This window comes from Lissotriton helveticus, chromosome 8, assembly GCF_964261635.1.
Source record: "Lissotriton helveticus chromosome 8, aLisHel1.1, whole genome shotgun sequence".
In the NCBI taxonomy this organism is placed as follows: Eukaryota; Metazoa; Chordata; class Amphibia; order Caudata; family Salamandridae; genus Lissotriton; species Lissotriton helveticus.
In genome coordinates this window covers 1,716,692,833-1,716,720,552 of record NC_136069.1, presented here as the reverse complement: position 1 = coordinate 1,716,720,552, position 27,720 = coordinate 1,716,692,833, and the positions used below count along the sequence as shown (strand labels likewise).

General features: G+C 45.4%; 1 protein-coding gene across 1 annotated transcript; it reads left to right on the top strand.

The window, feature by feature from the left end:
- The first annotated feature begins 78 nt into the window (after positions 1-78).
- Positions 79-26,111, top strand: LOC144772178 (uncharacterized). Its single transcript, XM_078656315.1, has 3 exons — positions 79-196; positions 1,276-1,389; positions 24,405-26,111. Exons 1-3 carry the CDS (start codon positions 97-99, stop codon positions 25,661-25,663), a joined length of 1,473 nt encoding a protein of 490 aa, XP_078512441.1. The 5' UTR covers positions 79-96; the 3' UTR covers positions 25,664-26,111.
- Positions 26,112-27,720: the final 1,609 nt, after the last annotated feature.

Below are 27,720 nucleotides of genomic sequence, written 5' to 3'. Positions count from 1 at the left end.
AGTTGCGTGATATCAGGAAAGCGATAACATGCCAAAGACGCTTCCTAATCTAGGTGTCGTTGTTGGTTTTAGGTGGCGATTGAGTTGCATGATATCATGAAAGCCTGCCGCAATGAAAGGAAGAAGGAGCCTTTTGGAGCACCTCCCAAGGATTTCTGCATGAGGACAGTGGGCGCAAGAGAGGAAAGGGCAAATGGTAATTAAAGCAATGAATGTTTTCCTTCTTCATTGATTGGATATTTTATTTTCATTGCTTGACAGCTCTTGTATTCATATATTTGCAGTAGTAATCTGAACACCCAATGATAAGAGCATACTGCTTCTTAGGGAAGTGGACACGTACCCCTTGCATGGGGAACACTTTTCAAATGTCAGTTGGCCTATAGTAAATTAAGAGATTTTTGTCATTTTCTGAACTGAAACATGTTTTTTTTATAATTCTGTTGGGGGTGAGGTAGAAACGAAAACCTCTGAGTTGAGTTGACGTACAGAGAAGCCGTCTGTTGGGTGGTTGTGGAGAGAGATCGGGGTGCATCAGGCACTAGCATGGGTCAGGATAAGAGAAGTAAATGGGATAATTGGGATTTGTCTTCTGTACTACATTTGCCAACGCTGTGGTCACGTGTACTATTGACCCTGCTGGTGATTGGGTCACAACACAGAAGCGCACATGTGATAGCGGCAGTCCTGGGCTGCACGACTCCTTATACCATCACAGGTGATCTCCTTTATTTTTATTTATTTATTTGATAAGTTTTATATAGCGCTGGCTAGACCCGGAGGTATCAGAGCGCTTTACATGAGGACACGCATTGTTTCAGAGCATAGTTACCAGTTACATACTTAGAAGTTACACAGTTTCAGAGCATAGTTACAAATTGCTGGAGCGTAGTTACATGCGTTAAAAACATATATGTAAGGGAAAAAGTGGCACTGCCCTGAGGAGGGGGCGGAAGAGATTTTAATCATACACTAGAGATAGATGAACATAAGGGACGAGCACTTATGACAACTCATACCAACCACAAGCTCTACCGGCCTGGGATCTTAAAGTGTGCTATTAAACGGTATCCTCCTCCTCTTCATACTAGTATTAACATAACTAACCTACCAACCATAACCTGCCATTCATACCAAACTATCCTCCCTAGTACCTACAACACTACATGCAATGCCCTTGCTAACCTACTTGCCCAAAAATACCTACTTACCGTGACTAACCTACCGATGTACAATTGCAAACACTTGATTTATGGATTTTATTTTGTGCTTCAGGCTTTATGAAGATAAAAACAGAAATGGTGCCAACGTTAGACGAAAGAGGCGTGGTCCCCTTGCAAGATTTCAAGTTTTGTTGCGACAGTGAGACGATTACAAGCAGTGCCTTTGGTAAGATCCATGTTGTTCCTGCATCCTATGTATATGGAAGGAAAGATCTTCCTCCACACCCAGGAATTTTAAACACAAATTGGAGCTCATCCTGTGATGGCTGACCGTGCACGGTGTCCTGACCCAGCCGTAGGTCATCTTGCTTTTAGGCAGTTTAAAGTGCACTTAGTTTAAATGGATTCTTTGAAGAGAATGTATTCTAATTCTAATTCATTTTAATTAATTAAGCTGTTTACACGGCTCCATCCAAAGAGCTTAGGTGGACTTTTTGAGAGTGAAAATGCTTATAAACTGTGTATGTGTTTTCAAAGCGTGTGTGGCTGTAGATACACATGCTTTGCATACTTCTGCCATCTAGTGTTGGGTCTGGATGTGTGCAAGTTGTTTTTCTTTGAAGAAGTCTTTTGAGACACAAGGTAGAGTAACAACTCCTCTTGGTGATAATGCACAGAGTATCAACTCAATTGTTAGACTGTGGAGAGGTGTGGCGCCGCGGCCAGGGCGACTGACGCTGGAATCTGGGGATCAGGGTTCGATCCCCGGCTCCGGCGGCAGGTTAGCCCAGCACCATGTGACTCTGGGCAATAGCTCGCTTAATCTTCCTGACGGCCCCTGGAAATTAATGGACAAGCCAACTCTGGTTGAGCCCAGCAATCCCCCAGGCCCATGTCTATTAGCAAATGTTTAATGTGGGCAAACCAGGGGAATCTAACAGCACCCCTCGACTTCAGGACTTCAGACAATTCTTCCTTGAAGGGAAGAAATTCAAGAGTCGACCACAGACGGCGCCAATACAATAAGGGTTTAAGACTCAGGACCTCTGCTATTGCCATTAGTCCTGCATCTAATCAAAGTGGAATTAAGGGAGTGCTACGCGGGAGCCTCAATAGATTCCTTATGTAGTGGTTTGTTGTTGATAATGGCTCAGAGTTAAGATGACCCCAGAGCTCTGCGCCATATAATGACCCCCCTCGTGCCTGGGCCCTGTATATTTCTAGTGCCGGGCTGACAGCACTCTTGCCTGACTTATTAAATACCTTCATGATGCCCCCTGTCGACTGAGACAATTTTTGTGTCGACTTTGCAATATGGGCCCCCCAATCCATAGTTTCAGTAATGGTGATGCCTAGATAAATAAAAGATGAGACTCTTTCAAGGGATTTACCATTTAGTGAGGGGTTTGGACGGGTGCTCTTAGGGTTGTTAAACACCATAAAGTTCGTTTTCTGCAGATTTATCTCTAAGCCTCTTTCCCTGCAGAATAACTGAAATCTATCCAAAACCCTTTGAAACCCCATGGGTGATTTGGCTACCAAAAGGGTGTCATCAGCGAACATCATTGCTGAAATTCTACGGGAAGCAAGTTTCGGGGCATCTAAATCGGTGTCTGTTGACAGGGCATCGATCAGGCCATTAATATAGAGGCTAAACAAGGTTGGCGCAAGGACACGGCCCTGGCGTACGCCACGTTTAATAGGTATGGGTGCTGTAAGTTTTCCTTCCCTGCCGTATCTAATTTGCGCTTAGTTGTTTTCGTGTAAGCGCCTAATAAGTTGAATTAAATACACGGGCGCCCCCATCTCAATTAAAACCGACCACAATTTTTCCCTTGGCACTAGGTCAAATGCTGACCTCAGGTCTACAAATATTAAATAGAGGCTACCCCCTCCAGGCAGACCGTCTTCCAGTACATCAGTTGAAGTCTTGGTCAAGGGTCGACAGTTTTTCCCTTAACTCTGCCTGAAGGGGGGAGAGTACACTCTTATCATCCATCCAGGATTGAAGCCTGAGGAGCAATACGCGTGCAAACATTTTTTGGGGGGATGTCAATTAAACTGATTGGTCTATAATTACTCGATAATAGTGGGGAGCCCTTTTTAAAAATCGGGATTATCTCCGCGCCGACCCAGCTAGCGGGAATCTTCATACCCATCATAATTGCGTTAAAAATACCCAGAAGTACGGAGCCCATATATCTGGCTCACTCCTAAAGAGATCCCAAGGATCTTATCCAGACCTGGGGTTTTACCTGGTACTATTTTTGCCACTGCTCCCTTTATTTCCTGTAGACTTATGCTCAGTCCTGAGCTACCATCAGAATAATGATCTGTGTCCCTTATAGCTAGGGGATGATCCACTACTGGGGCATCCAGCTTTTAGGAGTTCCTCAAAACACCTTTCCTACTTATAGACAGATTCAAAGTACTCCCGCCAGACCTCTTCATCCAGATTTGGTTCCAACGCTCTTTTAGGTATGGTTGAACCAGAATTTACAACTCCCCAGAATGTCCTCATATCTCTATCCCCTAGTGCTGTTTTTAATAGATCCCAATTTTCCAGTTCCCGCCTGTGTTCCGCTTCTTGGACAGCTAGTTTATAAACCCTTCTCAAAATTTTTATTTGGGGGCGATCCTTTGCTTTAATAGAGGCCACTAACGCACGTTTAGCCTTACGGCAAGTTGCGTTGTACCATGGGTGGGGCTCTGGCCTACCCGGTCTACTAGGTTTAGTGGGAAAAAAGAAGTTTAATAAGATTTCTTTTAATTTATTATGATTTAGCTCGATCGCCTCATTATCCATAAGGTCCCTGTTGTGACTGTATAAGCTAGCGGCTTTAACAAAAATGGGTAATAGAGCATCATAGAGACTGCTCATGTTTTCCTGTGATTGGTTAAAATTAGTCCAACGTACTCTCTTCCTACAGTTCGAGATAATTAACTTAGGATCGCTGGGAGTATTATCAGAATGAGCTCTCTCGGGGTTTAGTATTTGGAGGTCCACTACTAAGGCATCATGGTCACTGTCTGGGCGTGGAAGAATTTTAAAATCAATCATCCTGTCCCAGAAGTTGATGTTAATAAGAATGTAGTCAAGTATGAACCCTCGGTCCTTGCTATGGAACGTGTAACCATGTGTTGTTTCGGAAACTGATCTTCCATTACACGCTCTTAAAGAATGTTTAAGGACAAGGCAATTCAACTGAATGTATTTACTTTTGGCCAACTAGAGTCCGGTATTTCAAAGAGGAGGTCCTCTTCAAAAAGACTGTCAAGAAACAGGCCCTCAAGAGGTTCGAACTGACAGTTGAGGTCCCCTCCTACTATGACCATTTGGTTTAAAGCAAAACTGGATAGAAATATATCTAAATCCTCCACAGTAGTGGACTCCTTTCCCTTAGATATAGGCCTCGAGTGCACATTGATTAAAACAATTGGGAATTTAAGAGGGAACTGCAATCGAACGCATAATATGTCACTAGAGCCTGTATCAAGTTGTATAGCTGTGCAACCTAGGTGAACACCTACCCATGTAGTTAAGCCCCCTGATGGTCTCCCTACACCACCCGATACTGCCGGGATGCTAAAAGAGGCGTAACCCAACTTGGTTACTTCTCCTCTTGCCCAGGTTTCTTGGAACAAGCATATATCATATTGACTAGTGAAAGATCCCCAGTGAGGGTGGTCTATTTTATTATTGATACCCGCAACGTTCCAAGATAAAAAAAACCCGTGCAGCCTGGGGATTAAATATATTCTTGTTGACTATTTCCAAGGGCTGGGGGTTCATTTTCGCTCTACCTATTTCTGAGTCTACCTGGTCGACTATCCCTTCTGGTGTAAACCGATGGGAACTTTCATTCAGGGCTAGTTCACCCATAGTAGGGATACTGCTTCGGGAGCCGCTCTTGCACTCTCCGACCAGACCTTCCTCTCTTTGGGGATGTAGCCCTGTAGGGTAGCCCTTGAGTTCATGATCAATAGACATGGCGGATATTTCTCCATGAACGTTTTCGGGACTTCCGTTAGTCAGTCCACTCCTTCTAGCGGGCTGAACCTATTCCCAGTGGGGATATTAAAAATGGGTTGGTTTCTCCAGTTTTGACCTATATTTGGGAATACAAAGTTACTTTGAACAGGTCTCCTTCCCAACTGGTGGCAGTGATCAAACTGCTGAGGTATATTTGGGGGATCAAAAAAACCCAGAGGGAATAAAAGAATATTACCCATGTTCCTCCCAAATTCCGATGTTAAAACTCTTTCAGTTATCATTGGATTTCTAAAATTAATGACTATACAGTTTCCTTGAATGTCCTTGTGTCGTCCGCCAATCCAGCCCACCCTTCTTGTAGATAAAATCTCTTCGATATTTTCATATCCAAAATCGCTATGGTTTGTTAACCAAAGAACACATTTATTCTTTAATTCTTGGTGGGATTCTACCTGTCCCTTTCCTAATTCGGGTACACCTGCCAGAATTAATTCATAGGGAGTTGACGCATGGGGAAGATTTATATTTGGCGGACAATTGGTTTGCTCATTTTGCTCATGTGTCGGTTGAGATACTTCCTTCACCTGGCCTTGTTTATTTAGAGATTCCCCTGTTCTTTTGGTCGCTAATGGATAGTTATTTGTTGCATTAGATTGGTTTGTGGAAGACTTTGTTGCACTATCTTCATTAAGCTTCCTGACTTGTTGTGCGGATTCAAAATTTACATTTATTTTTGGTAAGGGCACTCTTTCATTTGAAATAGAACAGTGTTTGTCTACTGGGCGGCTATTTGTGGCCTGCTTACTTGTCATGTTATCGGAGGTGATATTTGCCTTAGTTATCGCCCTTGGTTTTAACCCTTTATTCGAAATTGCTTTCAGCCCTTCCAACCTTTCCAATATGGGTCTAAGCTCCTCTTTAATAATGACTCTCATTTGGGTCTGGAGATTTAGTACCTGGGCTGTCACCCACTCAGGCTAATCAGTAGCCTGACATATGGAGTCCATTGCTATACTATCCACCAAGGGCTGTTCTATATCTACTATGGGGCCCTGTTGTTTTTTTCTTTTAGCTGTCAGATTTTCTTTAGATCTTACTTTAGCTTTGATATTGCTAACCAACTGGATTGGAGCACTACAATTCGGAGACTCCATACTCGTTATATCTAGATCTAGCAGTGGGTCATTAGACAACTCGATTGGTAGAGCTTCTAATTCACACGAAGAGCTGGACATCAGTGATTCAGATTCTAAATTTGGTGTAATGGATAAACGCCTCTCAGTCCGTTCTATTCCTGAGGCCACAGCTCCCAGGGCTCCCTCCAGCTTTATCCTATCTATGGATGTGGGTTTGGTGCTAGGTTTAGGCAGAGCTGGAATTAGTTTCTTGATCGCGCAAGCCCTTTTACCCATCTTTAGAACTCAGAGTATTTTAGACAGTTAAATGAACATACCAAGGTAACATACGAATTAAAACTGCACAAACAGAAGATTCAGCGTGTCCTTGGTAGGTCCATAATAGTAAGAAATATATATGTAAAGAGGTCATAAAGGCTTTGCATCCAAATTGTAAAGCAGCAGGCAACAGTACCATTTTGTCTGAGACCCTCTTTACAGATATCAGGGGGGTGGCCCAGCCCAGCCTCTTCTGGCCTCTGACGGCCTCAGAGGGCCTGCCCTTTGTCCAGGATTTGCCCAGCGCCCGCCCGCGTGCGTCCCGCGACGCGGGAGTCCCGCAGACAATTAAATACCCACAGGTGGTCAGAGGGAAGGGCTGCCGGTTCTCTCGTGGCCCGCTGGTCTCTGGGGCTCTGAGTCCTGCCCCCAGCTGCTGCTTTCACCCTCCGGAACAAACGTGGCGTCTCCCGCAAAGCGGGAGGCGCTAGAGGTAGATATGGCCCGCATGTGGTCAGAGGGAGGGGCTGCCGGTTCTCTCGTGGCCCGCTGGTCTCTGGGGCTCTGAGTCCTGCCCCCAGCTGCTGCTTTCACCCTCTGGAACAAGAACAGCGTCTCCCCAAAATGGCTCAAAATATCACAGAGGAGCATCGAATATACTCTAGACATCTTTGGTCGTGAAGACGTCAAAGAAGAGGAAGAACGCCCTCAGCCATCAGTGGGATCCATAGTGGGCAGTTCGGCACACCGAGAGTACAGTACCTCCTGTCCCTCAACACAGTATGGATCACTTCAAAAGACATTTGGCCTATGTGGTTCAACAGACGGAGGCTCTCGGTTCACTAATGCCTTCTGGCCATGGTCCGCACCGAGCAATGGGTTCAGATGCCTCATCCTCCGTCTCGGTGCCGAAACACCGAACCAAGCCGAAGCCTTCAGCATCGAGCACTTCTGTCTTGGAATGCCACTCAGTGCCTACCCAACCGTTGGTGCCGAGCCAACCATCAATGTCCACCGCTTTGATGACAAGTACAGCTTTGATGCCGAAACCTTGAATGAACCTGAAATCTTTGAAGCAGTCTTCCAAGTCCGATTCCTGCAAGCAAGTGGAGCCCATTCTTCATAGACTCCAAGAACAACTGTATGCTAAACAAAAGCGAATCCACATCTAGCCTCATGCCGGCCGTATCCTGGCCAGATCTATGGCTTCGATTCCTCCACCACCAAAAAGACTGCTCTTTTTTCAGGAGGCTCTGGATTTACTGGTACCACCTAAACACCGGAAAAGGCCACTAGCCCTCCGCCTCTTTCAACCAGTGGTGTAGGAAGGGTGGTGCGGGCCGCCCCGGGTGTCGTCACTGAGGGGGGTGACGAAAGTACGAAAATATGTATTTTAAACATATATTTTTGCCATTTTCTCAAGCCGTGGCTGACTAGAAATTTCCGCACCGGAACCCACCTGATCTTGCTACACCACTGCTATCACCACCAGCCTCACCCTTTCCACACCTCCCAACATTCCACCTTGCACTCAGAGGCTATCTCTGGAACATCAAACATTGCTCAAACAGGAAGTCTAAGCTCTTCTCAAAGGAGCTATACAACCCATCCCTCTACGTCACCGGGATATACTCTGCATACTTCCTAATACCCAAAAATGACGGATCTTTATGGCCAATTCTAGACCTCAGGCTCTTAAACAAGTACATCTTGTCTGAACACTTCCATATGGTCACTTTACAAGATGTGAGCCCACTTCTCCAATAAGCTGACTTTATGGCAACAGTAGACCTAAAGGACGCGTATTTTCACTTATCAGTACAGCCAGCACATCTTAACTATCTGGTTTGTGGTGGGTGGCAAACATTCTCAGTTCAAATTCCTCCCTTTCGGGTGACTACTGCAGCTCTGGTATTCACGTCGTCTGTGCATCCCACTTTGTCTGAAGATGAAAGAGTTGTGTGTGCTGCCAGGGTATTTAGGTACAATGTCATTGATGATATACTTAGCATTGCACACAATCTGTATATTCAGTGAACGTTAGCATTTACGGTTTCTGTAGACATATTCAGTTGCTGCTGTGGGTGTGATGGCCACATGAGTCCCATCAATGCAGCCAATGACGTGGGGGAAACGTGCAATCTGGTAGAAGTAAAGTTTTGTTTGCTGTAATGCCTGTTGGGTGCTGGGGAAGTATATGTGATGACGACTTGGCTGAATTCTTTTTCCACAAAGTAATTAAAATGTACTTATCATTCCCGGACTTTAACTCGGAGCTTCCCACTCAAGGACCCCATCTAGTTGTTGAAGTGGAGGAGTCTCATCAAAATACCTTAGACCTTTTTTCCACAGCTAGACCCAGAAACACTCGAGCCTCTGATGCACCAAATAAAATCTGGATCCCCGTGCGACCCTGCCCCACCAAGCACGCTGGCCTTGGCTGACCAGGTCATTCTTCCGACTTTAATGGAGCTGCTGAACTCCTGCATAGTGACTAGCACTGTACCACCCACCTGGAAACATGCCATTGACCTGAGCGCCGCCTTTGACACGGTGAACCATAAAATCCTCTTGAGCCGTCTTCTTAGCATAGAAATATCAGGAGAAGCCTTGGCCTGGTTCAAGTCCTTTCTAAGTGATCAGACCTTCCAAGTCTTTAAAGGAGCCTCTGTCTCCGCAACCAAGTCCTTGGGCTGCGGGTGCCACAGGGCTCCTCCCTGAGCCCTACGCTATTTAATGCGTATATAAGACCGCTGGCTGGGATTGTCCGTCCGCATGGTATTAAGATCATTACATATGCTGACGACACCCAGCTGGTGGTCTCTCTTACACATAAGAACTGCCACCAACCACAGACCAGCCCGATTACCTGCTTGGAGCAGGTGAAGAGCTGGATGACAAAGTCATGCCTGAAGCTTAACGGGGATAAAACTGAGCTCATGCTCCTTGGCCCTTCAGCTCCCTCCACCTTGGAGCTGTTTTGGCCTACCGGCTTGGGCGTACCTCCCACACCGAAAGAAAATATAAAAAGTCTTGGGGTGTGGCTGGACAAATCCCTGACCTTCAATACACAAGCAACTAAACTGTAAGCGACTTGCTTTGGTCTCATCAGAATGATGAAAAAAATTCTTCGGCTTCTACCTTTTGACGCCAAGCCGGTAGTTATTCAGGGCCTAATCCAGTCCCGCATTGACTTCAGTAACGCCCTGTACTTAGGGGCGCCTGAATACTGCCTGCAAAAATTGCAGCGGATTCAGAACTGTGCAGCACGCACACTCCTTGGAATCCCACGCACAACCCCGATAGAGCCTGGGCTGAGAGCTCTACACTGGCTCCCTGTCGGAGAAAGAATTACGTTCAAATCCATGTGTATCACCCATCAAGCTTACTGGAAAGTTGGCCCAATAATCAGCCATTCTCTGATCACCCCTTACTATCCAAAGAAAGAGCTTCGCTCCTCCCATGCCTTTCTGGCAGCAGTCCCCCAGATCCGAAGATCCAGAGCAGGTCTTTTTCCTACAATGCGTCCAAGCTATGGAACTCACTTCCCCTACATCTAAGATCCAACCCGAACCTGCTGACCTTCCGAAGACCGCTCAAAACATTTCTTTTTAACTAACCAAGCTTACCCATGGACCGATTTCACCGGAAGGTTCAATCTAGTTCCTAGCGCCTGGACGTCTCAGGGCAGCTGCTGCACTTAACAAAACCCCTTTTCATTTCATTCATGTGATAGCCTCGGTAGCATTGCATCTAGAAAGGCATGGAAAAAGCGCTACAGGGCACTCTGCGAGACCCCGCCAACCTCTGCTATGACCCCTTGAAAACTCCCTGAGGCCAGGAGGTGCAGGTAGCACAGGACCTTCTCAATGGTGGGAATTGTTTGGGTCCTGCGTGCTGGGTGTTCCAAATAGGGTTTCAGCTCCTCAGTCAGGTACAAGATGGTGTGTGGGTGCAGCCTGTACTTGTCATGGATCTCCTCTTCAGTCTGCTGGAACAGAGTGATGCGCAGCCTGAAGATACGCTCTTGTCTCATTCTCATCTGTGCAAGAGATCGAATACGCAGTGTCCTGCCTATCACATATAGTGCTGCCATTGTGGAAGGAGCTGGTTTAAGTACCTTGCACCTGCTTACCACCTGAATGCACTTGGTGTTAATTGCGATTTATTATTTAGCGTATTTGCCATTTTCGCAAATTGCTAATTTTTCATACATGTCCTTGCGATTTCTTAAAATGCGATTTCCATTTTGAGAATTTTGCAAACTGAGAAAATCTCAATTTAAGAATTTGCAAGGATATTCGCAGATTTTTAGTTTCGCAGTAAAAGAAATCGGTATTTTTGCGAATTCTTAATTTGCGATGCGAATGTGTCTCATACATCACGATTTGCAAATTACTGTTTTTTGTGAATCGCAGCATTTGCGATAAAAAATGTGTTTCATACATATGCCCCCAAGTGCCTAGCAGTGGTAGCAGCCGATCTACGCAGACAACAAGTCCACGTATTTCTATACCTGGACAATTGGCTTATCAAAGCCGACACTCATCAGCAGTGCCAGCAACACACACAGGTTACAATAAATCTGCTCCATCGATTAGGATTCACCATCAGCGGCACCAGGTCTCACCATCAACCTCTGCAGGTTCAAACGTATTTAGGGGTTATTCTAAACACAGGAGTAGGATTAGCCTATCCCAATACTGCAAGCATCTTGAATTTGTAAGCTTTAATGCCCCAATTACACACAAATCAATAGCTCTCACTGAGGACATCCTGCATTGATGCAGTACTTCACGCGTGACTACACATGCGTGTGTTACAGGAGTGCCTAGCTCAATTGTGGCCTCAGTCACAGGGTCAATCAGAAGATCTAGTGTTAACCCCTTCTACGCTGATGACGAGCTCAGTTCGTCATGAGGTACACATCTCGTACGCTCATGACGAGCTGAGCTCGTCATGTAACGCGGTATTTACAAAACTTTAGCGCACAGCGGGAAAACCGCTAGCGCTGATGCGGTTAATAGACCACTGTACGCAGCACTCTCTGCAGTGGTGGAACACCAACAACCTGTCTCAAGGGCGGCCTTTCCTCGACCCTGTTCCACACATCACTGTCACAACGGACGCATCACTCACGGGATGGGGTGCACACAAGCAGGATCTTACAGTACAGGGTCTCTAAGACATCAAACACCTGGGTCTCCACATCAACTACCTAGTGCTTTAAACTGTTCACCTAGCAATAGAAGCGTTCTTACCGTACCTGATTGTTAAGGTTGTTCAAGTCCATACTTATAATGTAACAGTCATGTATTAGCTACGAAAACGGGAGGGCACATTCTCCAAAATTATCCAACCTATCTCTGACCACTTGGAGATGGGCTTTAAGGAAATCTGATATACATGCCGCGGCCCTCCAGAGACTCTATAGCGCAACAGGGAACAGACATTTTTCCTCACTGATAAACATCTACAGAGTAAAAATACCACCTGTATTATCCTATGCGACGGAGTACATCCCCATAAAACAATGGGCCTTTATGGATCGCAAATAGGGAAAAATGTTAAGGAAAATCATGAAAGTGTCAGATGCTGTACCTGTTCAAGCACTGAGATTGGAACTATCAGTCACAAGCTCCTACGCTGTAGCAATTGCAAATGTAATTAGGTGGGCCTACAACTTATTACACGCAAAAGAGAACACTTTAAGGTCATTGCTGAAAAAAGAGACTTTTGGGTCTGACGCTAAAAAGCAAATTTTCCTAGAGAACATGATTGAAGCATTTCGTATAGCAAATATTAGCACTAAATTGCTGCTTACTTGGTCACCAGCTCAAGTAAAACTGTTCCTAAAATGCTTCACCCCAAAATTGAGCTATGAAGTGGACTCTCGACATTGTAACAAACTAGCTACTTATAAACCCTTTGCCGACTCAATAGAATACAAACAAAACCGGTCCTACATTGGGTTTACTTTGACACATGGCGCAAGGAGGGCAATCGCTATGCTTCGATTAGGCATTCTACCCGTTCTATCATATACTTCAAGATGGCTCCCGGGAGGATCTCCTTTATGTACATTGTGTGCAGGGGGCGATCAGACTTTGGAGCATGCTTTATTTGTATGTCCGAACCAGAAAGTAATCTTAGCCCGAACTAGATTCCTAGAACCTATCTATCGCTCCTGTAGAATCACAACGGTGAGAGAACTTATATCTTTGTGCAAACAACCTCCGAATGAATTTGTTTGTTATAATCTGTACAAATTTTTAAAATCCTTTTTACCTTTGTATTGATAAAATTGAATCTTTTTAAATATGTAAAATGTAAAAAAAATCTTTTGTGGTCCTCTGTCGAGTACCAATACAAATAAAACTTTTGACTTGATGGGCTTTACATCACAACATTAGTCTGTTAGCGCAATACCTTCCAGTAACAGACAACAATTTTAAAGACCTTCTCAGCAGGGTGCTGCAACAAGTTCACAAGAGTGACCTCAACCCCCAAGTACTCTTGCTATTCTTTCACAGATTGTGGTTCCCTCAAATAGATCAGTTTGCAGCCACAGACAACGCAAAATGCTCAAACGTCCGGTCCAGGTTCCCACACGCACAATCCAAGGCCAACGCACTATGGACGAGCTGGTCAGGTATATTGGCTTACACTTTTTCTCCTCTCCCTCTCCTCCCATTTCTGGTTCAGAAGCTCAGGCAAGCAAACATCTCTCACACTAATTCTAGTAGCTTCCACATGGACCAATCAACCCTGCTTTACAACATTACTGAACCTCTCTGCAGTTCCCCATGAGAAGCTCCTCAACAGGCTGGACCTTCTCACTCAGAACCGGGAAGAAATCTGACACCCACATCCCAAGGCTCTCAACCTAGCGATCTGGCTCCTTAGGTCATAGAATTTGGGTACTTGAATCTCATACCTGAATGTATGATCATTCTTAAGGAAGCCCGTAAGCCTACCATTCAACGTGCTATGCACCTACGTGGACTAGGTTTGTTTGTTATTGTCATTCAAAACAAATTGATCCGTACAATGTCACTGTACAAAACATTGTTACCAACTTCATTTACAACTCTGCTCTAGAATTTACCTCTATAAGGTTACATCTCACTGCAGTAGCTGCCAATCTACAAAGCGATACCAAAGGGGATGATGGACGGAGCGTTTGAGCAAATCAAACACTCACCCCCAGTCAACTGATCTGGGTTTGATCCATCATCATTCTTTAGCCCACTCTACCACCCCATTTTAGACATGGCTATATGCAAATCAGTCTGACCCTGTGCCTCGTGGGAACAGTCCAGCCCGAACTGCCAAGCCATATCTTCCCTGGACCGGAAACAAGCTTCCGAGGACCGGTTTCTGGCATTCCAGCCGTCTTCAGCCAGGCTATCTTGAATCCAGTGGCAAAGTGAGCAAGGGACTCACGTCTGAGCATACCCTGCCACACTTATGGCGGCCAAAAGCAGTACAAAAGGGGGTGGTGATGGACGGAGCATCTGAATCAATCAAACACTCACACCCAGTCAAGAGATCTGGGTTTAATCCATCCTTATTCTTTAGCCCACTCTGCCACCCCAGTTCAGACATGGCGATATGCAAATCAGTCTGACCCTGTGCCTCATGGGAACAGTCCAGCCCGAACTGCCAAGCCATGTCTTCCCTGGACCGGAGACAAGCATCCTGGGACTGGTTTTGGGTTCCCAACCCTCATCAGCCAGGCTATCTTGAATCCAGTGGTAGAGTGAGCAAGGGACCCACGTCTGGGCATACCCTGCCAACTTACCCTCTTGGAATGTTAATATTGTTCATACTCTGCTCTCTGGTCCTTCATTTGAGTCCCTGCATACTTCACAAGTGGCAGCTACACCTGGAGGTTGCGCCAGCTCTCGTCTGAGAATGGGAAGAACCATGGCTTTATTTGTCCGCCACCTCTAAGAACGTGGAATAACAACAGTTCTGCAGGCTGGAGTTTCTGGAGGCACGTTCCCCTGCGAGTAGAACTTGGGACTGCGCTACGCCTCCCCCCAATTCCATTCGACTCCTGCCTGAGTTCTCAACAAGATCAGGACAGAGTGGGTCTTAACCATCCAGTGGCCCCAGATTGGGCATGTAGAGGATGGTATCCAGAACTCCTGGGCTGGAGCATCTGATCTCTGATTAGGCTGCCCTTCCAGGAGGACCTACTGTTTCAGCAACAGGGAAGGGTTCTGACCTCAGGCATCACAATCTCCACCGTCATCTTTGGACATTGAGGAGCAGTAGCTAAACACCTCCCTCCGGAGGTGACTGAATAGAGTCTCTACTAGAAAACCCATTGCTGGAGGTAAGTAACGTATCCACTTTGAACCCAATACTAGATGTCCGGTGAAAGCAGAGCATGTGGTTAACAACACTAAAAGCCACAAACCAATTGTTATGCCTAAGTAACATTTCTTTATGGTTTATACGGGCTTTGAAGATGTGCAAAAGGATCATCATAGTAATTACAACATCGTAGGCAAACGCAAACACAAGAAAAATGAATAATAAGAAAATAGTCAACTTAATATTTGTTTCTTTTGGCATCCCTATACTGTCCTGCCGCTTCATTAAGACGCATACCTTCCTTTTTAGGTCTCGGAACTGCGAACAGATTGCGAATCAATCTGTCGTTCCGAGACTCTATTGTAATCATTCTCGGTTTCAAGGAGTCAAGGGAAACAGACAAGTGAGGTGCACGCGCAACCTTGGAACTAGGATCAGGTCGCGCTCGCCTCCTGTCTCCCATGGCTCCTTGGAAGCAGACTCACACGCACGCACACACACACACACATACAGACCCCCCCCTCGCCGCGCATACACACACGCACGCACACACACACACACATACAGACCCCCCGCCGCCGCGCATACACACACGCACGCACACACAGAGACACCCCCCCCCTTCCTACCTCGTCTCGGCGGGTCTTTGTGCTCAGGGCCGGTCCTAGGCATGGGCGGTATGGGCAGCTGCCCAGGGCCTCGCGCTCAGGGGGCCCGCCGCCGCCGGCCCCGCCAGACATGAAAATGCGAAGCGCTGCGCGCACTCGTGCAGGCAGTTAAAGAGCCCCGTCACCGTGGTGCTGTGCGCAGACGGCGTTACGGCGTATCCCTTTGATGTGGGTCCCAGGGCCGCCAATCTGGTAGACCAATGACGGCCCTGGACATTCATTTTGGCCAGCCCCCGCGCGCTGTGCGCTGACGCAGCACGCACGCCGCACGCGCTCCCTGGCCTGTATGGAGTCGAGAGTATGATCTGCCGAGCCCGGGCCCGGGCCGCGTTGGCACAGACGTAACGTCTTCAGACTGTGACAGAGACAGATGGTAAGTCACGGCCCATGCCACTTTCACTTTTGTTAAGGAAATGGAAGGGCTGAGACCAGTCCAGTTCGTTGCTCCTGATTTTGTCAGTTTCTCACTCTGTATCCCCGGCCGTCAACTCGCTCCTCGGCCCATCCTATGGCGTTATCCTTTTATCCTCCTACCGACGGACTCCCGCACCGTATCTACCTGCGGCTTCCATCAGTGAATGCGGGGTGTACACTCAGGAGACATTCAAGGAATCGTCCTGTATTAGTATATTGCGGGAACGCTTCCAAATGCTTGCAAACCAGTTGGACACATCCACCAGAACACCCGATGAATACCAGGGGGCTGAGTGCACCCATGTCTGCTATGGGTAAAGGCTAGAGTGGGCGACCTGGCTATTTGGGGGTGCACCTTGAGTTGGAGAAGGGTTTTGTTTTACAGTACAAAATTTTTCTTGACACAATACTGCCAAATCAAACACACAATGCAATATACTGTACTATAGATGTATTTTTAAAGCTCGCCACATGAGACAGGTGCTGAAGCGCATTTGCACGTCTGTGGCAAGATACATTGTGCAGCTCGGATGGAAGACAGCGTGTCTGGTGTTGCTAGGAGTATGTTTTGGTGTCAAGCATGAGTGCCTGAGCCATGCTTTTATTGTACAGAAAATACTACTTTGTCAGTGATTTTTACAGCAACTCTATTTTATTTGATCTGTGTTTCGTGCACCATAAACCTGTAGCTCACCAAAGATGACGCAGAGGCCTTCTTTCCAGTCATTGGTCATCAGGGGTTATTTTTCAAGTGTGAAGCTTTGTGTAAGGAATTAGTGCCTGTAAATGAAGGTCACTGGGCCCACTCGATCTGAGTAGAATTTGCACATGCACTTTTGATGACGGAACAGGAAAGGGGCCTCCCTCGTTTTGGTCTCTGGCTCCTGATTCAAAGTGGGTGCATATATATATTTGTCATTATCAGTTTGAAACTTTCAGATACACTTTCTTTCTGCGCTGAGCCAAAATGAGAACTGTCTGTGAAAGTTGACACTTTTCTAATTATCAAGAAATAATTGGAATTTTCGAATGTGTTCTTCTTCATCAAAGCAGCTGTTTTGCCTTCTCTCTTCAGGCTCTGCGTGATGTATCATGGACTTTCCGAAGTTCTACTGAACTCTCAGAAGGCTCTTTTACGATTCAAGGACGCCCACAGTGCAGCCGTCCGAGTGCGGCCACCGATAGTTGGCAGTCTGCGGAGGCGGCCGCCGGGCCGACTAGGTTCGGGTGGGGCCTGCGGTCCTCACTCGTCCTCCCAGTTTGAAGTGGCTGGTGAGCAGACAGGACGCTGCCAAAATGAAAAGAGCAAACACTCCTCAATCAAGAATTCAACAGATTAGTGTAGTATGAAGAAGTGGTGGAAATTAATGGAAGATAATTAAATAGAAAGAAACGAGGGAACCAACAAAATCATGCGCAGCCGGAGGCTCAATGTAAGTCAAACCAACACCAGAGGCACCTTTTTTATATAGAACTGCCGTGTTCCTGACATTTTACTCGGCTTTCAGCAATTACGATCCAAGCATTTTTAGCCACAGGATTTAATAGCATCACGGGCAGTGGAGCCTTTGAGATCACCCGACTTCCTTTTAGTTTCTGTGCCTTTTTGTGCCTTATTCAGCAGCCTTCACTCCCCCGTCTCTACGTCTTATAACCTCTCTGCTCTACTGTTTGATTGTCCTACTTTTGGTGGAGTGGTTGCCATTGACGAGCGGGGCTAGGAGGAACATTGCAGAGGGACATTCTGTGGTAGCATGGTAAAGTATTTCCAAAGTTAACACAGTGGTGAGACCGGATATATGACGTTACAACGCGTTCTTTTACCACGCAGACCATTACCACGCATTTTTTACAACGCAGGACCCTTTACCACGCATACCATTACAACGCTGGTATTTACAACGCAGGTACTATTACAACGCATACCATTACAACGTAAGTATAGGTAAGTAAATAATATGGTAAAATAATTATTAATAATATTTTTTGTAATTAATAAATTATTTTAATATTTTAATTATTTATATTAATATTTATTTATTAATTTTTAAATATATATGTTAAAAATACCCCTGTACCCCAAAACCCAAACCCAGCCCTAAAACCTAAAAATACCCCTGAACCCCAAAACCCAAACCCAGCCCTGAACCCTAAAAATACCCCTGTACCCCAAAAACTGAAAACTGACCCTGAACACTAAAAATACCCCTGTACCCCAAAAACTGAAAACTGACCCTGAACCCTAAAAATACCCCTGTACCCCAAAAACTGAAAACTGACCCTGAACCCTAAAAATACCCCTGTACCCAAAAACTGAAAACTGACCCTGAACCCTAAAAATACCCCTTTACCCAAAAACTGAAAACTGACCCTGAACCCTAAAAATACCCCTTTACCCAAAAACTGAAAACTGACCCTGAACCCTAAAAATACCCCTTTACCCAAAAACTGAAAACTGACCCTGAACCCCAAAAATACCCATTTACCCAAAAACTGAAAACTGACCCTGAACCCTAAAAATACCCATTTACTCAAAACCCAAACCTAAAATATTTTAAATAAAATTATATACTTACCAATACTTACGTTGTAATGGTATGCGTTGTAAAAGTACCTGCGTTGTAAATACCAGCGTTGTAATGGTATGCGTGGTAAAGGGTCCTGCGTTGTAAAAGTTGCGTGGTAAAGGTAGGTCGTGGTAAAAGTTGCGTGGTAAAGGTTGTATACCGTGAGACCATGTGTAAAAAGAAAAAGGTAACCATGTTGTTCCTGCTTACATTTCATTTCACATGCTTTACTTACTTGCATTCCCTATGAGTGTTTGCTTTTTCTAGGATGTAAAATTTTTTTTAAGGCAGCATATTGCTCTTGTCTAGTGCGTAATTTAAATTGAGCCACATCTAGGTGTTTATGGCGGGTCAGTGAAGTGCAAGTTTCTCTCAGTGGGGCAGTATGATGTTCAGTGGGGGAGAGGATGTGGCACTATGGTCAGAGGGAGCTGCTGAATTTTTTACGCATGCCAACAGTCTCTGCAAAGATTTTTCCTTATTAGTAGCAGTGGAACATACAAATGCAGCAATGAGAAAGGTGACCAGTCAACCTTTGCAAAGGGCCCTCGACTTCACAGCAGCACAAGTCACATTTTTTAGTAACTTTTGATCCGTTTGAGCTATAAACAATATATTAGTTAAAATCCTCATATTATGCAGCAGATTCTGTATTATGTGGCAAATATGCATGCTGGGAGTTGTAGTTTGACACTGTCCAATAAAGGTTGGGCTTTGCAAGATACTGATATCCACATTACTTTGCTTCAGTGATGCCAAATAACTAAGATCAAAAGTCCTGCGAATTCACTTTCTGTGAAGTCACTTCTTGCGACGCAATATGTAATTAGAGGGGCCTCGCATCTTCCCTTTCGCCCGGGGCCTCAGAAGGCTTAGGACCGGCCCTGTTTGCGCTCCATGGTGACGTTCGCCAAATGAGGGTGAGCACTGGGCAGACTGTCTTGCACAAGGACGGGCAGGTGCCCAGTCGTCTACAGGCCCCCAACAAGTCACAGTCGTGTGCCGTCTCTGCCTCTCACGCGGCCGTACATGCGCGCTCTCCTCGCCCTTCCACTGGAGCTTCTCGCCGGGATTGCGTGCCAGTGCTCGCGCGCAGCCGCCGTCCACGGCTGCGCGTGCGCCCCCGCAGCTGAGGCAGCAGGCCTAAGGTCGCCGGTACGTGGGCAGGCCTGTCAAGTGTCACGCATCAGGCGTATACCAGCAGCTGAACAGTTAAAGATCTGCTCTGCCTCTCTCCGACGCAGTGGTTATTACAATGTTACCGACTAACAATCTGTTTGGCTGCTGTGCTGCTGAAATCCGGCTCACGTCCTCCTGGAACAGGAAGTGAGGTCGGTGACCAGAAACGGTGGGGCCAGCCTGGGGATTCGACTGGAGGAGTAAGTTGCAGCTGTGTCGTCCGGTCGGCGCCCGGCGTCCCTTAAACAGTCTTATTTCTGAGACTGCCTGAGTCAAGTGCGCTGCTGCTAGGCCTGCGCAAGAGGGGCAATCATTTAATAAAATCCGTCCCGGCCGTATTATCAAACCGGCGGGATGCCGACACAGCATGATCGACCACCTGCTGGCAGTCACACTTGGGGTCAGTCAGCACAGCCGCCACATGAAGACCAGGCACAGCGGGGGAGACTGCACGCAGTGCTGCACAGCCGTGTGGCTCAGTCAGGGTCTGTTGAGGCCGCCGGAACCCCTGTGGGCACAATGGCTGAGCACGTGGTGACTCGCAGCAACACCACAGCAGTATTGATCTTGTAGACCCGATGGACGGACCCCACCGGCGCCACCGGCCTGGCTGCTGAATTTGAACCACGCCAGCCCGGGCCGTCAGAGTGGTTCAGCAGCAGAGTCCCGTCGTCAGAGTCCTGTGAAGCAGATAAGGAGTCAGGACAGCTGATTGGTCTGGATGAGTCTATTGCTGGAGGCAGACCGGGCGGCAAACTCGCATTACCACGACCCGCGGTGACTCAAGGCCTGAGCCTGCCTGTAGCAGGCCTTGCAGATCAGAGTCGCTGCCTTTAATTATGGAGCGCTGCACCAAAATAAAACGGCAGACATTGGTTAAGCGTGTTAACCATTCAGGGAGCCCGGCAACTAACCTGCTGCCCCTGAAGGTGTCTAGGCACTTGATCTCATTATGGTAAGACAACTTTTTTCTGAGTTGATATTGTGACGTATGTACTGAGATGTGCTAACTTCGAGGTTTGCGAGGGAAAGGTTGGTGTTTTTCCCGAATAGAATTCCGGTACAGTGTACAGTGACTCTTTCCTAAATGAATTGAAAACAATTGAAAACAAAATCTGTATTATATTAGCTCGTCTGATTTTCCATTTACAATCCTGAAGCACTGTAGTGCTGAAATTCGTAACATGCATTAGTGTCGTTGAGCAACATAATTTAATTTAAAAAGTACTTCTTCTTAAATACATGTGCAAGAAACTATCTAAAACAGTTCCCGGTATATTTTATCACCGCGGCCTAGGCAACAGCTGTAGCCCAACATCAGTCCATAGACCTGAATGTACCTGAACTAATTTTTCTCTTGAGTGCAGCTCTTTTATTCTCTCTCTGTGATGGACTGTCTGGCTGACAGCTCTTACCTATGTATGTGCTACAGTACATATATATAGCTTTCTTTGTGCTTAGGACTTATCTTCAACGATACAAATGGGGAATGTCATTTCTGAATGGCCATTAGTCTCTAGACACTTTACACATAACTTTTTCTGACTTTAATATTTGTTCCAGGATTTTGTGTTTAGGATTGTGGAGTCCTCATCTGGGGAACTGATAAAGAAGTGCTCCTCATCCCAAAACGAATGGTGGATTAATAAACAAAATATATGAAACTCCACACCCATTTTTTTGCCTGTGTGAAACTTTAACCATTTCTCTTGGTCTGTCGGCGTCTGCCATACCTTTGCATTGTCTCATGAAGGGACATACTGTTTAACACACAACAGCATCCAGGCTGTAACCTATGTGTGCCTCAGCCTCACTCACCTGAGCATTGCACAATGCAGCGTGTTTGTGGCCACCGTCCAATCAGATTAAAAATGCACTAGGTTAGTTCCCTTCCCTTTCTAGAGATTTGCAGCTGTTTTAAGATCTCCTTAGAATTTCTTGTTGTTCAAATGGATGTAATTTCTGATATTTATAGGTTTCTCTCATCTTCATTGCTTGATTTTGCTCGGTAAAAAGTATCACTTATAGTCGTTGAAATGTCACTCATTATTACCGTGAAATTATGAAAATGTCACACATAGCAATCTGAAACCTTGGCAGCTATGCGTGGGGAGAAGCGGGTTGCTTTGCTAACACCCAAGCGTGCAGGCTTGCATGGTTGTGCAGGGCCCAGTGCTCCTAGTCCTTTGTGTGTTCTTGCTGGCTGGGCTTGCTGCCTTTTGGCTTTGCTGCTTGGACTTGACTACCTTAGTTTCCATGACTTTGGCTGGACTTCTCTTGGCTAGGTAGCTTTGGGCTTCCTGCGGGCTCTCTCTCTACAGGGGTCACAGTTCTCTCATTGATCCCAGCGCCTTCTCCACGGGGGCCGTAATGCTGCACAGTGTCCGATAGTGGCCCCACCCGATCCCGCCAGCTGATTCAGCAGCATATGAGCAGGTATGGCTGTAGCTCGGCACCTCTCGGGAATTCTCCTGCCCACATAGTAACAGCTACGGGGGGCGTAACACAGGCCCCCACAGCACGTCTAGCAGGACACTACAGAGTTAAGAGCATGTTCTGTTTGCAGGTGAGAATTACCCCCAGGCTGGGATTAAAGCAGTAATTGGGGCACAGACAAAAGGGACTCTGCAGGTCAGCAGCAGGACAGAGGAATGTTAAAGTTTCCATGTATGTTTTCCAGCAAAACAAAAGTGTATGTGTGATGACTGACCATGTTTTTAAGATCAAAATTACTCCACCACGCATTGTAATGGTGGCAGAAGGATATACCCAAACAGTCAATAGAAAGACAGTGAGACTGAAACACCCTTCAGTGCTGAACCAATATGTGATTGACAATATTTTAAGCCATTGACTAAAGGGTCAAGAGTGAAAGAAGGCAATGGCTAGAGGAAGATGACTAAATACTCACTGCATTCTTCTCATATTGTGCTGAGACATTCAGTTGGATAGAAATTTGAAGATTGACCTTTCTGCTGCTATGGTATTTTGGTGCAATTAGTGTTGCAATATTAAGCAATGCCAATAGCTCAAACTTAATTAACCCGAGACCTATTGCATTGTAAATGCTTGTTAACGGGGGCATCTGGTACTACAGCCTGTGAGAGCCTTGTGCTGTACTCCATTAAACGCAGTGTGAGGCTCCCTGTGCTACAAAGATGCTCTTCCTGAGCAAGTGTGAGGCAGGGATTTTAATACTGGTAATAAGCAGAAAAGGTGTGTGAAACACAAGAGTTCCTTCCCCATGCCATATTTGAGAAAGTTCCCCTTGTACACGTGAAAATATATTGTGAGAACTAAACACATAAAGAACTCAACAGCAGCAATACATCCTGCACAAATTATTACTAATGCTAAAGGACAGAATATAGGTACATATTCTGTCTGTTAGCATTAGTAATAATTTTACCTACTAAACTAGCAGATAATAATGTCATGATAATATAAAAATATGTGTATGTAGAACTAATGTGTACATATTGGTGGAAAGGTGATGGATGAAAAATTATTTCTCCGAAACTCTGGGACTGTATGTCCTGTAGCCTTCTGTATGCCAAGAGAATCACCTGGATTTCCTAGAAAGCACATCATCTAATACCTCCTTTAACAACCCTGTAATGTGAAGATCCAGAGGTGTCCTGGATCAGTCCTTGTGAATCCTAAAGCGACCTGTAACATGGAGCTTTTCAAATTATACCGCTGTGTTCTAAGTGTCCACTGCCTGTATCGGCCTTTTTATGTGTCAGTCCAGAAAGGGTATGTCCTGAAAAGGACGAGAGGAACACAAGTAGCTACCAGTCTGGACACACAAACATACGAAATGTGTTCCTGTCGTCCACAGCAGCACTCTCAAATGGGGAAAAATGCAGCATTAACTGGTGTGTAGTACCTGAGTCACTTGAGCATATGACACAGTACAGGAGTAAATAAAATACTCTACTTGTCTGGCTACTATGACCCGTTCATAAAATAAATGCAAGTGCAATACAACCAACCCAATAAGTGGAATGAATTTCATTTTTATGACTCACTTAATTGCTTAGGTTTTGATGAAAAGCATAAACCTTACCCCACACAAGCTGCTGTGGTTGGGTCAAATCTTCTGGCAAATGAGAAAAGGATTGTGCCTCTTGCGAAATTAGATTTATTCAATTATTTTTTTTTTTTTTCCTGACTGCCTGTGCCTCTCAAGATCAAATAAGGATGCAGACAATGCTCTAATATTTCCATTTAGAAACTTAAAGAAAATGTAATTCATTAAATACTTCTATTCGTAAACATTCCGGCTGGCATCCACCTTAGATCATGATACAGATACTTCCGTTTTTGTTGCAGGTGACACTGTTTGGCTCCTTAAATACTGTGATGCATTTAATGGTCTTTGTAATCCACTCGTACATTTAGAAATGACTGCTTGAAAGCATGTTGTATGAGCATGAAGGGGGAATTTTCTAAAGTTGGATTTTCTACATCTCTTTAAGACTTGTTCGAACTATCTAGTCATTTTTTTTAAACGTATGTTTCTTGTCGATAAAAAAAACACTGAACCGCGGTGTGTAGGTAAAAAGCCCTGGCCTAGCAAATTCTCCAGATTTATCAAGACTGTTCTAACTTGAAATTTGCCAGTTGTACCTGATTTACCAAATCCCTGTTTGCAATGGCTTTTGATATAATGTCTGAACTTTCTTTCAATCCAACAGACAGTGTGTTCCAGAGTAAATTTCAGAAAATGGACCAAGAAGAGTTTACAAATTTTTTGAAGTCTCGTTTAGTAAAATCAAGAAAAGGAAAAGAGATGGCCGTGAATTATTCAGAACTGAAAAAAGCTAGAGAAAAGCAACACAAGACAAAAAACAGAAATCACAAATTGCACAAAATGGCCATTAAAATTGAGGAAAATGTAAGCCAACCAACTCATAGTAGCACACCAGCGAGAAGAAAGACCCACCAGAGGATTTATACATGCACTGAATGTGGAAAAAGCTATATGTACTTTTCTTCGTTCCACAGCCACAGAAGGACTCATACAGGCGAGAAACCATATTTGTGTCCCATCTGTGGCAAGGGTTTTACTCATTTATCCACAAGGATAAAACACCAGCAAATGCATACAGGAGAGAAACCTTATAAATGTAGCGAATGTGGGAAGGGGTTTGGCTCCTCATCTCACATGCTACGACACCAGCTAATACACACAGGAGAGAAACAATATGAGTGTAAAGAATGCGGGAAGAGGTTCAACCAGTCGTCCCACTTGATTAATCACCAACAAATACATATAGAGCAGAAACAGTACACATGCAAAGAATGCAACAAGAACTTTAGCCATATCTCAACTCTAACTATTCATCAAAGGAAGCACACCGGAGAAAAGCCCTACAGTTGTCTGTTTTGTGGAAAGTGTTTTGGTGACTCGTCGTCCCTTAGTACACACCGGCGAACACACACAGGTGAGAAGCCACACAAATGCAGTGTTTGTGGGAAAAGGTTCAGACAGAAATCCTGCCTCGACCGACATCACCGCACACACACTGGAGAGAAGCCCTTTACATGTAGTGACTGCGGTAAGAGGTTCCGTCAGTCATCACAGCTGACAGCCCATCAGATGATACACACTGGAGAGAAGCCCTTTGCGTGTCTCACATGTGGCGATTGTTTCACCTATAAGGCATCCTTGATCAAACATGAGCGAACCCACACTGGAGAGAAACCTTTCGTCTGCAGTGAATGTGGAAAGGGTTTCATGGATAAGTCTTCTCTAGTTAAACATCAGAGAACACATACTGGGGAGCGGCCTTACACCTGCGCTGTCTGTGGGAGGCGTTTTAGGAATAAGTCAGCCCTTGTAAAGCACCAGGCAGTCAAACACATGGAAGCGAAACCTTACACATGTGCTTACTGCGGAAAGGGATTCCGACAGCCATACTATGTGATCAGGCACCAACGCATACACACATGAACAGGAATCATGTTATTGCATTTACCTCTAGACCGAAGGCAATAAGAAAAACTGAGGAAAAATCACTAGTACTGTACCATTCCTCCCATCCAGCAGTGCACCTTCATGTTACGGGTTTTTTTCACTGTAAAGATTTTTTCTTTTTTTTTTGCATAACCTGCTGGTGAGGATTTTCACCTTAAAATGTTTCCATTCTTCTTCTTATTTTCAAAGACCAGACTGAATAGAGACTGGTCTTGGTTTATACCAGATGCTGCAGGGTCTGTTGGTTTTACAGACATATTCTAGAACTGTGAACTATCTGAATCAGGTTCTGATAAAGTTTACTGTATTAAAGATGTATACATTTCTTGAAACTCTTCTGTACTTAAATAATGAATAATTCTTGTGTAGATATGAATGTAATTATAAGTAGCAAAAACACATAATTAATTAAAAAACATTTGGAAGGTGAACGCTGCTTGTGTTAAATTATTAATCTAAGAAGGTAAAATTCTCCATATTGTGCTTCTTACAATGCATCAAAAGTGCCCCCTCTTTCAAACTCAAACTAATGAAGTCTTAACAGGGGGCTTCATGCTGAGCCCATGGGCCTCACTGCGGAATGGCGGAAGCTGCTGTGCCAGCAAACACGCTTGTCTGCCACTTTACATTTTTACCACTGTTTTGCAGGTATGTTGTGCTGCAAGGAACCTGTGCTACTATGGCCTGTCTCCTTTTGTTTACATCTGAACTCTGATATGGAGCTGTGATTTCGCAAGGTACACAGGATTCTGCACACAATCCATCAGTTTTGTTTCAGTGACCAGAGTTAAATGCAGTTAAAGTGCTACCCTCATGAGTCCTTATTATGGTAAGTGTTTCCAAAGAGAGGCAACATTGCTTGCCAAGTAAAGGGAAACAATATATATGTTTAATCCCTCCCCTGCTGTTGCGTAATCCCTCACCTGGAATGCCCTGTCAAGTCCCCTGCCATCTCCTGGATTTGTGAGTGTCTTGTTGTGCTTCTTCAGTGTGTAGTGTGAGTGACTGTTCTGTGTGCCCTGCAGGCTGTTTGAAGTTGTGGTTGGTGCTCTCCTGCTTCTTGTGGGTCCTTTTAGTTACCCTAAACATAACTATAAGTTCTGTGTGCCCGGCAGGCTGTTTGAAGTTGTGGTTGATGCTCTCCTGCTTCTTGTGGGTCCTTTTACTTAACCTATACACAACTATAATAACCAAGCCTTAGCAATGCCAATCGTTTTGGCTTTTGTGTAGTGAAAGAATCTTACCAGGCTTCATCATTTTGCAAAGAGGAATCCATGCACACACTCAAAGAACTGTAATGGAAGCTTCCCTCACATGCAAAAGGAAGTCCCTGCTGCTCCCATATCCTTCCTCAAGTGCCTTCTGCTCTAGAAAAGGAGCAATGTGATGTGATTGGGATGTTTGGGTAGCGTCTGGTGGAAAGGTTGTATTCATAGTTTACAGTGCGTGTCTGGTTAGGGCTTACAGAAGCAGTGACACCACCCTTGTGCAATAGGAAAGAGGGGGAATGTTAGCCGTGCCCAGAATCAGGCTTTTTGGGTCTGAAGCAGTCTCTCAGCATGCCACATGCAGAGGTTACCCCATGATGTTGTACTTCTGTGTCTCCGTTCTCCATGGCAACACCCAATTCTGCAAAGCAACCCTACTGCCTTTGTAGACTTTGGCCGTACAATGGTCAGAGCACTTCTCCTTGCTCCAAAGTCCCCTAGAATAACACACATTTCTAGGACGCCCACTTGATTGCTGCCCAGGTGGGGAACAGAACTATCTTGCCCATCCTTCCCGTCGGCTGGTACGCTGCACCAACTATGGAGCCGTGCAGGTGCGTCAAAAGGATATTGTTGCTCCCATGGGATGTGTCGGGTCCAAGAGCAGCCAGTCATCGCCCGGAGGAGGCTGGGCCACCCCTCTTGGCTCAGGCTCAAGTGTTTCAAACACCCTTATTCCCTGACAAGTAGCCATCCTGATTTCGCCAAGGATAGTGTAACAGAGATTCATACACAGGTCTAACTTTGTTTGACCCACTTCATGCG